This window comes from Myiozetetes cayanensis, unplaced genomic scaffold (genome assembly GCF_022539395.1).
Source record: "Myiozetetes cayanensis isolate MyiCay16 unplaced genomic scaffold, myiCay2020 scf4, whole genome shotgun sequence".
Taxonomy (NCBI): domain Eukaryota; kingdom Metazoa; phylum Chordata; class Aves; order Passeriformes; family Tyrannidae; genus Myiozetetes; species Myiozetetes cayanensis.
The window spans coordinates 65,577,369-65,591,633 of NW_026087631.1; the positions used below are offsets into that span (position 1 = coordinate 65,577,369).

At 42.6% G+C, this 14,265-nt stretch overlaps 1 protein-coding gene across 14 annotated transcripts in view; it reads right to left on the reverse strand.

Annotated features, from left to right (window-relative positions):
• The window catches only part of CELF4 (CUGBP Elav-like family member 4), a 702,013-nt gene that overhangs the window by 12,506 nt on the left and 675,242 nt on the right, over nucleotides 1–14,265 (reverse strand). For all 14 annotated transcript variants that reach the window (XR_007630533.1, XM_050329238.1, XM_050329237.1 and 11 more), the window contains one exon: nucleotides 11,118–11,284. Coding sequence is in view for 13 of the 14 variants with exons in the window: in XM_050329238.1 (XP_050185195.1) it covers nucleotides 11,157–11,284 (128 nt within the window). In the remaining variant the exon portion in view is untranslated. The remainder of the gene's footprint in view (nucleotides 1–11,117; nucleotides 11,285–14,265) is intronic.

Consider the following 14,265-nt stretch of genomic DNA (forward strand, 5'->3'; position numbering starts at 1 on the left):
GAACAAGAAAAGGTTCCTGACACCAACAAACTAATCAACGCTGAAAGCTTATGAGGTCAAGGTTTCTCCTCTCCTCCATTATTCTTTTGATTTTTTTCTGACTGGCTGGGACTCAATAGACTGCCCTGGCAAGTCTATAAATATAAAATCCTTTCTTGCCTTCCTCTGGAACTCACCAAAGACCATTTGAATACCTTCAGGGAGAAGTTAAAACTAAACAAAATCAAAGCAACTCACAAGAAACAGGTTGTCCAGTCAATCTTCAAATGCTGACCATTCTGTAAGTCAGTCCCAAGAAGCTAGTCTACTCGACAGGAATTGGGAAAGGCAGCTCTCCCTCCTAAGAGCAATCCCTCTGGATTCAGTGTTTTGTGTAAAGACTTATGGTCAGGAATGCTAACGCCAAATAACTGAACTGGCCTAGCTGTCAACAGGGTGAGAGCTGTGCCTGAAGGAAGCAGCCTGTGGCCATCAGGGCTAAGCTCTGACCATATGGTCTACCTTGAGCACCTCAGTGACTGTGCCTCCTCCCCTGAGATGCCTTGGACAGCCACCAGTCCAAAGCTGCAGAAGTTTCCCTGACCTGACCACCAAGAAGAATCCAGCCTTTGCAGAGTCTGGAAAGAGGAAAACACTTGCCAGTGGAAACACTGGCCCCTACCCCTTATAGTGTAAAATGCTTATGAAGTCAAATGAGAAGAGTTTGTACACCCTCTTGGTACGGAGGGGAAATGGCAGAGGAACTGGGAAGATCTATGACTCGTGCTGCATTGGAAATGTCCAAAGTTCCTGTCCCAAAGCACTGCCCATGTTCTCTCCATTGCAACACAAGGAACTTCACTCAGCACACTTTCCATGGCAAAGACAAGGCTGCTCCCTCCACCTCTCCTACCCTTGGATTCTCTGATAAGACATGCTCCTTCAGTGCTTTGTTTGGTAGAAAAGGAGGACAGCAAAAATGTCCCATTCCCCACCGAGGTCTGACAAGCAGGAATCATAGCTGCAGCATAAGCTTCTCTGATGAATTCTGCCTCAGCAAAATGAAATTAAGATTTCAGCAAACAAGCTCCAATTCCGTGGTACCAGTAGAACAAATGACATCTGATAATTGCTAACTCCTTTTGCTTATTCTTTGCTCTGTTCACCCCATCAGTCTCTCCAGATTATATTTTCAGCTGAGTTTAATGAACGCCATTTATTAAACTAACACCAGGGTTCTGCTTTGGCCTCAGACAGATGTGCCTGCTAATATGAATCATTTTGCTCAATTGGATTATTCTGATGGAGAGCGGATCCCTGCCACTCCGAGGAGCACAAACAAATGGGGAACAGCTCGCCTCCAGTTGTGACCAGCCGCTCGCCTTCATTAGGAGGCAGCTCCAGGCTCTGCAGGCAGCTTGGCAGGATGGAGTCCCTACTGCTCCCATCAGCCAGCACTTCTGCTCCTTTCCATTTCCCTCTCATGCTCAGAGAGAGCCCAGATCTCAGAGTGGCCCTGAGCCTGGTTTGTCCATGGGACATGAGCGTCACTGCTACCTTTCCTGTGTTGGACGTGGGCAACTCCTTTCACCACTGCTTTCATCACGAGAACGATCCTTATCTGAATGCAAACCAGTCTCCCCTAACTGTGTGTCCTTCCCTTCTCAATATGTCAAATGGCATATTTGACCTCCTTTACATTGACACCTGAGGAAATGTAGACCACTTATTTGGTATTGATCCTTCTTTACTCTGATCTTCTCCAATTATTTGGGCAAAGGGACAGGGATGATATTCTTTTAAAGGCTTGTGTTAATCAGATAAAACCCATCTGAAATCTCCTAGACAGAGATTCCCTTAGTCTATCATTTGGGATTTTAGTGTTGAAAATTTTGGGTCAATCTCTGTAATACCTTGTTGTTTAGGCACCAGACATCCATCTACCTGTCTGTCTCAATACAAATCCTGCCTTCTGTGAACCATAAAACTCTGAGCAGAGTGACATTAGCACTTCTCACCTCGACAGAACACACTGAGCACACATAACTTGGGGAAAAATTACAGAGGCAATTTAAAAGACTAGAAGAGAAAAGCAGAAGATTTCTGCTCCCTGAGCATAAGTGGCCAAATCCCACAAGTCTTGAGCTGGCACAAATCATCACCACTCCGTTAGGGCCTACTTTTTTTCCAGGTGAAGGGCAGGCCCAAGCACTTTTACAGATACCTGTGAACTTCAGGACAACTCATTTATTCTAGAGCATTTCTGAAGAATGAAATTGTTTGCGTTTTAATCCTAATAAACATTCTGGGGTTACTTCCAGAAATCCCTGGTGAATACCAGAAGTCAAGCTGTCAGGAATTAGGTCTATGAAAGAGAAAAGACCCTAGAGAGAACCCTGGTGCCAGTCCGTGTGCCTTTACTAACAGCCCTTTAGCATGTTCCTCAACAAAGCCATATACTGAGACATTAATTCCTTCATTCAGGTTTAAGTGTAGGAGTAGTTCTCCAGGAGTGAGGTACTCCTTTACTCCTGATGAGGATCAGTACACCCTTCTCTACACTGCATTACAAAGTGCTTCACTGGTAACAGGAACAAGACCTATAGGAATTCCTGTTGGGATTTTGTGTAACAGGGTCTGTATGGTCTGTACCAAATAATGCCCTTGTAAGATAAGAGTAGAAGACAGAAGACTGTCAAATAAACTCCTTTCTGAAAGCACCAAGTCTCTTAAGAACTGACATTTCAGAGCCCAGTTTCCTAAAGCTGGAATTGGGCTGCCTGCCTGGTTCCCTTTCCCAGTGTCCAGTCTGCCATGGTGGAGAAATATGTACCATACAAGGAAAATGCACAGAGAAAAATAAAGAGCATGGAAAGCATTCACTTCTCATATATTATGGGAAATGGGATGCAACCTCTACTCATGAGTGGAAAGGTTTCAAGAGAGTAGCGAAAAATAGAGAATGTTTTCCAACAAAGACAAATTTGTAGCTGACTGCACACCCCTTAGGTTTGATGGCCCAATCATTTCCAAATCCTTAGAAATCAAGGTGGTGAAAACCTGTTTTCTTTTAGAACAACCTGCTCTTTCTACCATGACAACCAGGGCCATGGTCCACAGCGCATCCAAATCAACCAATAGGTGTCTGTTGGCTTCAAGGACTGGGCCTCATACAGCCAGAAATCTCAAAGGTAGACATCTTGTCACTGTGAGGATTTTAAAGTGTTACCCTGCTTTGCATAGAACAGATGGATGTGTCTTACACAGGAAAAAGTGAATATCTGAAGAGGTGGAAAAGGAAAATGCATTTCCCAATAATGGGAGAAATCTGCCATCTGAAGAGGATTACTGGAGTGTGGAACTGCAGCTTTCTGGGGTTGCAAGAGAATTTCTTCTGTTTGTCAGTCATTATTGTATAAGAGGATATTAAAATAAGCCTCAGAGACATTCAGAGATAGGCATGATCATTCCACAGTGTCTCTGCTCTAAGACCGGAGCAGCCAAAATGGTGACACTGCCCCTCCCTCTAGAATTGCAAATAATTGAAACATCTCTGCTGGGAGAACATTTAGAGTTAAATAAGTAACAGTGGGCCTGAATCCTTGGCTGCCATAAATCAGTATCACTTCACTGACTTCAGAGAAGCTGGTGATTGATGCTGCCTGAGAACTTCACCCGATCATGGTTGTGGTTAGTACCTTTCCAGACAGAGCACTGAGTTTTCATTTACTCTGCTTCTTGCTTGGGAAATGACTTAACTGCTGTTCTGCTTTCCCCTCCAGCTCAGCCTTCTACCAAATATTTCAAAAAGGTTGGATGAAGCTCAGCTAAGTGGAAAAATGAACCGTTTGAAATAAAAACTCTCTTTTTTTTCCAACTGCAGTCACGGGGCAGGATGAAAGACACCCGAGAAGCAGGGTTTGTACCGTAAACCTTCAATTCTCTGCTACAGCTGAATCAAGCACTTCAGAGACCAGAGTTTTGATATTCACTTGTATCTGGCCAAAGTTACCGTACCCATGAATTATTCAAATAAGCAATTATTGCATTTGATATATCACTAGGTATAACCGTGGGAACGAGAAACAGTGTCCTAGTGCAGCTGATTGTATATGCCTTCCAAACCATAAGGACATCAATTTAAGGTGCTCACATTGATGGAGTACTCTGCAACCCCTTATTAAGATTCCTGCCAACTCCTGTAGCAGTTTTCCCCTGCAGAGTAAATTTCATGGAGTTTTTTTAGCCTCCCTTTTCTTTATCTCTACAGCATAAGTGCCAAACACTACCCCATACAGCTTCAATTCATGGTTCTGCAGTGGCTCTCAAAGGTCAGTGACAAAAAGATAGGATCATTTTCAGCTTACTGATCAATGCTGCACAAGTGACCTGAGTCCTGTAAACCACATGTTGGGGCTGACTTGTAACTGACTTTACTGAGAGTTTCCAGTTTCCTGTGTTAACCTTCCCTGTTGTTCACTTCTAGTTAGAGCCAGAGGGCTGTGCCCTGCCTTTGGCCTGTACTGTCCACATAATCTCTACCTGGACAAAAAAAGCATGTTCATGATACTCATGTTTTCATTAACTAAACACACCACAGACAACTCTATCAGCCTTCAAATATGGCACCATCTGAGAGGAACATCTCTAAAGCCCTAGGCCTTTCTGATTCCATAAAATGAGCCTCAAATGACTTGCCCTTTGCTCTCTCCCCAAGTAGATGGTTCTCCCCAACTTGATGGTTCTGCAGGAAAATGACCACGCTTGGTTTTTTAAGACTCATCCTGGATTTTCATAAGCCTTTTTCACTGTGGATCTTTCCCTTCTATCATTCTCTTTGTACATATTTTATTTAGCAGAAGATTCATTCTGCCAGCATTTGCCGCTGCTGTTGCTGCTGAAAGAAACATTTTGGCTATGGGTGTCTCCTGTGCTTTTCCATCTCTTTGACCCTCATTTCAAATCATGGCTGTTTAAAATGCCTGCCCTTTCCTTTTCTTATACTTTCCAGCTTTTCTTCAAGTTGCAGTGCCTTGTACACTGGCCAGCAAATCTCTGTGCTGAATGAACCTAGTAAAAGGTTCCTTCAGAGGCTGCTGTTTTCAGGTTACTGCAGCTGCCCATTAATTGACACAACTGAAGCTCACACTGAGCTCAAAAGGCTCTAAAATCTGACTTATTAAGGTAATTTGTGTGACATTGTCCATATGAGCTCCCATACTACTCTTGTTGGTCAAGTGGCTGAATTTGACACTACCACCCTCCAGTCAACCCTACAATTCGGGGGAGTTGCTGTTGGAAGGCTTTGAAGAGAGCACAACCATAACAAGCTTCTGGTCTTTTCACAGTAAGGACAAACTCAGAAGGCTCTTTGTTGGCTGAGTCATTGGCAAAAGTTCTCACAAGACTTCTAAAAAGTTTACTTCAGAACATCAGGACCAAGAGCATCACAGTGGGATGAGAAATGGGAGGCTCCTTTCACATCTAGTATTTAGGTCTGAAATAATTATATTATCTAAAGTTAAAAACAAAAAAAAAAAAAGGGGGACATGGGTTTTAATGAAGAATTCCTGCTCTGAACTGAGGGAAAGTGTTATGATATTGCATTGTGCTGCTCTATCACTCCCATGACAAATAGCGTGGATCCGTTAGTGACCTACATGGACTCATTTAGATGCAAACACAGCAATACTCCTGAAAAGCTGCCCTGCTTTGAGAAAGAACAAGTTCCAAATATTGCTGAATGGAATTCAGTCTCAGAGCAGTAATTACTGATTGTAATTTTGGAGTAAATTCAGTAATTAATTATTGTCGTTTTCCATCAGTGCATTATATTGTGTGCCAATCTCAGAATACAATAATTAGCAAATGGGATTTTGCATGCTCTGGTATCGAAACTCTGGTTTGTAGAACAGACATGAGAATTTTACCATAATAAAGTTATTAGTAATTTAAATGGGCAGGCAGGTTAAAAACTATCAGCCAGTAAAGAGTTTCCTTGCCAGCTTTGCAAACATCTTCAGGAGTTCTGTTTCAGCCTGCCCCACCAAAATTCATGTCCTTTCTCTTAGTACAAACACAGCAGCACAAAGTTGGGGTTGCAAACACAGTGAGGGATGCTTAATTTAACCTCAACTGTCAGTGGAAATGAAAAACAAAAGTAATCCAAAGATTAGAAAAAATATTGGCTGAGGTGATGTTTTTCCAGTACCTAAACAGACTTTCCTAAATTAAGCTGTGCTGATTTTTTTCTCTCTTTATTCAGTCACATTAAGCTTGTGCTGGAGTACTGTTTTGATGCAATTATACTAGTGCAAATTTCCATAATGTAAGCAAGTCCTAAACGATCTAAGTGATGACTAAAGGAGGGAAACAACAACAATCTGTGCAGGTGGAAGAGGAGCTGGTTAGCATGATTGTAGGAGGCATAACTACAAGAAATGGGATTTTATCCTGATAAAGGATATTTGGTATGAATCTCAAGATGAACAGTCTAATGGAAAACAGTGAGATCAATGCAGCTGCAGAATAGCCTCTCACTGGAGGTAATAGAAACCTGAGAGGCATAAGCAGCAAAAAAATTCAGTAAAAAATAGACTTTCATTAGACTTTGCACTGAAGTCATCTGAAATGACAAGAGAAGCCAGAAATTTTCCATTCACATCTTTTTGTTTATGGGCATATGGAATTTTGCTTATTTGTTTTATTTTTGGCTGATATTGTCTACTTACTTTAAAATGGAGGGGGTTTTTTGTTTGTGTTTGTTTGGGTTTTTTTGTTTATATTATTTGGGAGCAGAAAGAGAAAAAGGCTGAATTTTCCAGTTTCATACATTCCACAATAAACCACACATGTTCAAGAAGGTGTGAAGGAGGACCTGAACATTTTTTTTATTTTATGTTTTCTTATGCTTGAACTTTGTCCTATGTTATTTCCCCTGGTGTTTTGGAGAAGTGTGTTGCCTGGACACTGCATTCGTTTGATGTTTGGTCACTGTTCTTAGGAGCACAGCTAAGAAAATCTTACTGTTGGCCTTCCCCCCCCAACTCTTCTGTTTCCCTTTTACCTCTATTTGCCTCACTCACACTCACTTTGTCTCTCTCAGTTTCATGCCAGTCAGCGTTCCCAGTTAGTCTCACCCAAATGCTCCTCCACCTTTAGCTTTAAATAAAACTTCAACAGTAGAGTATCTGTTCAAGGTGGAAAACATCTCTTTGCTAATGATCAGTCACTGCAATGAAGCCACAAAAGGGGAATAGACATGATTTTCACTGCTCTTGTTTGCAGTGGCTTTTATTGATCTATCAGCTGGATGCTTCTGGGTTGTTCTGTGTTACGTCCTTAAAAAGAGCTGTGACCTATGCAGTGTTCGAGGCAGCATGGTCCTACCATGGATAACACTGACTGAGGATGGATGGGGCACTGCAGTGAGCTCCCAGACCCGGTGTGGAGGGCTGGAATTGAACTGATCACGTCTGCTCCCATGGGAAGGAACAGAAGGGCTCACCTCTCTGCCTGTCCCGGCATGGCATTGGATGTGCAGAGGGCTCACACACAGCCCCAGGTACTGCAGGTTGTACCTGCAACTTTGCTCATAGCAGAGGGTACTGAAGGGCTCCTAGGAATGGCCACCCAAGGGAGCTGTGGATTTCAGGTTGTTTTTTTCTTAATTATTTTGTGCATTTTCTATATGAAAGACACACAAAATGCCTCTGAATCTTTGCCTCCTAGTCCTGAGGGGAGATCGGTAATAGAATATATTGATTTTGGCAGAGTTGCCTCAAATGATCCTCCTCTCTTTTGCTTTCTCCCAGCCCACCCTTTCTCTATACCCTCCCTCCCCTCCCAAACCCCTCTTGCTTTCCTACAACCACCTCTTTAATTATAAAGAAAAAAGAGAACAGAGGCAGCCATTTTGGAAACATTTTGCCATCTAAATTCTTCAGGGCTTTGCTTGCTGCAGCTTATCTGCCACATCAGAGAGACCCTTTCAGTGTTTGACAGCAACTTTAGAGCACTTGCAATGAAAACAAAGGAGTTCAAATCACTGTGGCCTAGACTGCTTGTGTCCCAAAAGGGAGATTTTTTTTTTTTTAAAGAAGTGCCTCCAGAATTAAAATTGAGTGAAGATCTTTCTCTCTAAGTTAGGAACTAACCACTCTGGTGGATTACATCAAACTGGGTGCTGCTTTTTGTTGTTTAGTTGTTCTTGGCATCTTCTTATTTTGAAAGGAATTCAATAAAACAAGGTCCTTCCTTAGAAAAACCCCAATTAAAAAGTTTCTTGAAGCACATGAGTAATTGCCCTGATGTCAATATGGTTATACACATGCTTCAAATTGGAATTAAAGACCCTGAAGAGCTGCGACCAAAGTAAAGATAGATAAAAAACCATAGTGGAGTTATTGTGTTTCTATCAGTTAAAGGAAGTTGCAAATCAAACCACCATGGGGGTGCAGTAACACCATGCTGAGCCAAGAACAACTGACCTATCTCTGAGTCAGGCTTGTTACTGAGGGATTAGCAAGTGCTGACAGCTATTGCCCAGCCCTGGTGGGAAGCTGACTTGTGGACATCATGACTAAGAGCACTGTGTGCTTTTAGGGTGCTGGTATTGATGTTTCCAAGCACTGGAAAGAAGATGAGCTGAAAAAAGAGCTGGGTTTAAGCCCTTCTGATCTTTTGGGTACCCTTGCTGTTGCCAAGTGTCCTCTCCAGTCTAATGCAGCGTGGTACTCCCTGTGCTAAACAAAATCCTTCCCTGGGATATGCTCCTGCAGTGTCCTCCTGGGGCCACAAGCACTCAGGCTTTTCCTTTGTTAGGTGCAAAAATACCTACACAAACCCTCTTTTTCCTGGAGAACTCTCTTCTGGTAAAAGCTAGGTACAGCTCCAGCAATGGTCTTGCCAAGGTGTGAGTATACAGGAGAATAAGGACCTCTGAGATACATTTGCTCCATTTTGACAGGGTCTCTAAAAAAAAGCTCCTATAAGCCAAGGATGGAAGTGACGAGCTGGTAACAACGGAATGATTTTGAAAAGCATTAAAACCAAAATAAAAGCCAGGAAGGCTAAAGGACTTCCTATTTAGAGGCAATACTTAAAGACTCTTTTGCTTTGTAGAAGCAAAGGAAAGGGAAAAAAACTCTCTAAGAGAGACATGGAATTTTATTACCATTTTACCTACTCAGACTTTTTTATATAATTTATTGGGGAAAAAAATACAACAAATCTCAGTCCTAGTAGTGAGTAATCCTTTTACATGAAAACAAGCTGAAACCTCAACATCAGCCTGATCATGTAGAAGAAGAGCACTTCATAGTGATCCATGATAATAAGAATGCCATAGACTTATGCTGGTAATAACAACACAGGTGTCCACAGCCCTGTATCTTCTTACACACTTAAGAACCAAGCATACCCTCAGTGATCACAGCTATGCTATGATATAAAATTATTTCTTGGTGCCTAACTAGGGACACCTTTGTGTTCCTTGATCCCTTTGCAGGTGCTACTGAAAACCTTCCTGACAAAGACAGTCCCTGCTTTAACAAAATCGCATGCATGCATCTCCCGCTCTCCCCCAGCAAAGCCTGCAGTACAAAGCCAGTGTGATGAAGCAAAAAGCGTTTGGATATGGAAACATATTTTGGTTTCAAGCTTCCAAGAGGCCTTTTCATAAGCAAGGAAAAGAAAAGAGGTATTCGAAGAGGGAAAATGCATTGACAGTTATCTTCATATAGTCACATATAAAGGAGAGTCTAAACTATGGACCTGTTTCTTGCACATGCACCTGATATGTTTATTGAAAGGTTTCTTAATCTCTTTTATGTTGTCTTCAGTGCAGCACCTCTTTCAAAGACATTTTGATCCCGTTCCTTAATTCTCAGTGGAAAGGGTACTGCTCTGAAGACTGGAAAAATGCATTTTTCAAAGATATTAGATATACCAGTGAAAAATTAAAACACTCAATTTTTCTTTGGGAAAGCTGAAGATAGGGATTTCCTGCCTGTCTTAGATGAATCAAAAAAGGCCTGAATCAAAATCACAGAACCTTAGACATTACAGCTAAAATGGCATAGAAAGGTCACCTAACCCATCTCTTTATCACTAATTCAGGAGTACAAATTGCTTGCTACAGCTTAGGGCCTTCCTAGGTGCTGGGATTATCTGGTGCAAAACTGTTTTAACAATAGGGAGAGTCCCTCTCTGTGTAAATAAAAAAATATAGGGGTTTATATTTCTGTTTCTCAAAGAATTATCTAATGGAAGAGCCAGCCAGTGGTGGAAAATATTTCCATTTTTGGAAATATCTCCATTTTTGTTATTGGTGAGAGGTTGGGATTCCAATGAAACAAGTTGCTGCTTCTGATACTTTTGATGCTGTTGCATGTATTAGAAGTTTCCTTGGAGCATCAAGCTGGCTTCTTTCCAGCAACACATAGTATATGAGTCTAACAGTGAGACCCTAGGTCTTCACTTGAGCTAAACTTCCCTGGCTTTGGTTGGGTTTTGTCTACACACAGAAATTTAAAACAGCTGAAGAAGACGTGAACATGGATCCTTCTATTAATTTCTTGGGTTTGGGAAGAAATAAATTAGGAGTTATTCCGTTGTCAGGGAGACATATTTACATTAAGTTATTATGCTGGGATGAAATTGGATACAGACTTTACTGCATGAAGAATGAAGAATGCTTTGAAACGTTTGCAACACAGAGCTATTGAGACAGACACTGTCCCAGTCCAGTCATCTGGGATTAAACCGCAGCCCAGTCCCACCTCTCAACTGCAGATTTTCTCCAGCCACTAGAAATGCTCTCTTTGGCTGAGCAAGGAGAATTAGCACAGCTGCTGACTCTCCTCTAGTGACCAGAAGCACTTTCTGGAGATGCAGGATGCCCCTGGGGTGAGTAACTTGGCTCATCCCTTGTTAAGCATCCTTCCACCTCTTTTTCTAAGACACACACACACACAAACAGTCCCTAGTTTATGTGTGGGTGTGTGTCTGTGCAGAGTGGCTCTAGCCAGAGTGAAAAAGGCAGAAGCTAGAGAGTCACAGAACTGAATCTTTCTGAGGGTCTACAACACAGAGAGACGCTACAACTGTAGCTGACACCCCTTTCCCCATGCAGTTACCTGTGCTAGTGCTTTGTATCCAGTGGTTCCCACAACTCTTCAGTAGGGACGATTAGCATCCTTTGGCCTCTTCAGCTGCACCTTCAGCCTCTTCATGCCAATCTGGAACCCATTCATGGCCTGGATAGCAGCTTGGGCACTGGCAGGATTGTCAAAACTCACAAAACCTGTCAAAACATGAGGCAAGGCAGAGGGCTTAATGAGCTGAAGGGTGCCAAGGCACGTACATGCAACGACCACTGAGAATGAACATGGGGAGGGGGGTGAGGGCTCTGAGAGAGGGGAAGTGAGTAGGTAGGAGGGTGGGTGGGTGGTCAGGAGAGTGAGGAGAGGATGGTTGCCAATGTGGGACAAAGGATAGGAGGGGTTGTTACAGATCAAAGTCCCAGGACACAGTGCCTGGTCTGAGTGCTAGTTTGGACACAAGACTATGTGAAGCATAGGGATCCAAATGTTGGTGCCACTGAGCCAGCACACACAAGATTTGGGTCACCTTTGAGCTGGGAGTCAGCAGATGTAATGCATGGTCTCAAGGCACTCTGTCCTACTCTATTTCCCTCCATCATGACTGGGGTAAGCCTCTATACCCTTCTTAACTTGCCAGCATAAATTTTCCTTTGCCTTCCAATATTAACGATGAGGGGAATCTGATATACCTACTGCTACTTCCTTATTATGACAATATAAGTAAAATGTGAATTTAATAACTTCTCCATTACGGTATTCATTGGCATGAATAGTTTGATTGTTGGCCAGCTAAGCAATATAAAGACCTTTAATAACTGGCAATTTCTTCAGACTTTATGTTGACTCTGCAGTTGAGAGAGATGAACACTAGTGCCTTCCTAACATGGTTTCCCATTCCTCCCCATGGTTTCATACTTTGCCAGCAAATCATCCAATCAACCACGAAGCACATCCAGCAGTAGAAACAACTACAGTGACTGAGTGTTGTAGCTATGGGACACTGAAAATGACATTCTTTGTCTCAATGGAAGGCTAGTTCTCTGCCAATCTGACAAGCCAAGGTCGGTCAGAACCACACAGGATGCAGTGCACCTAATGAATTTAGCATTGGGAAGGATTTTTGGTGTGGGTTGATTTATTATCTTTTTTTTTTATTTTTTTTTTTTTATGTTAGATCTCAAAAAAGGCCTCATTTATCCATACTGTGTATGACTGTAGCTGGAGTGACCATGGGTCTGAGGTATTAGTGAGGCAGGTGATCATCACATTGTACAAGAATTGCTTCTGCTGTCTTTGCCAGAAATGTCCCTGTGTGCCAATAACAATCCTGAGCACCAGCCCTGGGTGAGACTAGCCTGGACCAGCCTGTACTCCAGACAAAGCCATCTGTTTACCCACCTCTGCAAGGCTCTGGCAGCTTAAACCAGTCCTAGGAACCTAGTGTCTCTCAACAGACAGGCTGAAATGAAGAGACAGTTTGTGAGCCCCTCAAAAAGCTAATGCTGAGTGTTTGCTGCCAGGTATACACCTGCTCCTGACAACAGCACCAGACCTGGCTTACAGCCTTGGGCTGTACTGTGAATGCATTCAGCACCACCTCCTCCCTGGTCTAGTGCCTCCTTGAAAGCAAGTCTCACAGGGTGGCTTCCATTTGAAAATGACAAAGCCGCTTATGGAAGGGCACCTTCTCACTCCTGGATTCAAGCTGTGCTCCCTGCCTGTGGCTAATAGTGTAACTTCATGACAGGCCATAAAATCTGTGGTCTTAGACTCCAAGTGAGACAACTCAGGTTTCCTGAGTATGGCACATGTGGCTTTACAAGGGAGGTGCATGGAATAAACAGGGATCCTTCTTTGTCCTCCCCTCTTGTAGCCAAGGCTCCAAGTAACTGGCTGTCCATGCAGTTTTCCTGCCAACCACCTGGATGAGGGGGTACCAGCATGGCAGCTCTGAAGATGTCATAAAAAGTACTGCTCAAGCCTCACAGCAATCATCAATTTCTATGGAGAAAACTGGAGAGTAATGAGCTGGGGTATTATTCAATAGCAGTGGATCTGCTCTTGCGGTCACGTATTAGCCAGTAAGTGCCTGGTAATGTTCCCAGTTCACATTTGACTAGTTGAATAATCCATTAGTCAACAAAGTCCTATGATTCAACCTCAGTGAAAGAATAAACTAAACACCTCCTGATTTCACCCAAGTTCATTCAGACTTTAAATGCTCCCTTGGGAGTGCTTTAGTTGAGCTCCAACTTTAAATATGTTGTCTAGATACCTCACATCTTTGAATATAGCGTGTAGTGAAAGCTATTTCTTTTTAAGATCATGTCTGGATTGCTAATATTCCTGACCAACACACATCAGCTACATCAGTAGACTAAACCTGTGCCAGGGAAGTTCAGAGGAATAGAAACCTAATAATCTGTAGTGCTGAATTTTTTGACTTGTGCTTAACTCCAAACAATTCCTAGACAAAGCCTGAGTATTAGCACAGAACAGAGGCTGTTTTCAGCAGTTAACTTGGATGTGGCCATGATACTCTGGAAAGTGAGAAAATTTAATAATTTGGGTGTGGGCCATTTTGTGCCAGCTGTTCCCAGTGCTAGGGGAAAGTGCCAGGTATGTTTACTTTACTAATATATATGTAGTGATCAGATATCAAAACTGAGTTGGCTGCAGCTGAATAATTGCTTAGATCGTGTCTTTAGAGAACCTACCTTGCCTGGGAACTTTAATTTCTACTCTTGTAACTGGCCTTGTTTTAGTGTCCCTCCTACTGATGTGTTCATCCACTTGTGAACAGAATACCTTAGGACCCTACAACAATCAGGGGAGATCTAGTCAATGGAGAGCAGAGCAATATTTATCTCTTTTTCAGGGGACTCTTAGCTGTGCTCAAATGAATGAAGTCCCACTTGGCTGTGTATCAGGGACCAGTGCTGGCTGCAATGAAGGCAGGCACCTTAGCTTAAATCAAGGTACTTCCACTGTAGGATTTAACTGGTTCCATAACTAGGAGTGTCATCTCAAGGTAAGATGTTGTTAACTCTCTAGTGCTTGGGTGAGGCACTCCTCAAAGTGATGTTAATTGCTGAATCAAACTCCTAATGTATGCAACCCCTTCCAGAAACATTGTCTAGTATGACAGACTACTATTTGTTTGCTTTTGCCATGACTAGAC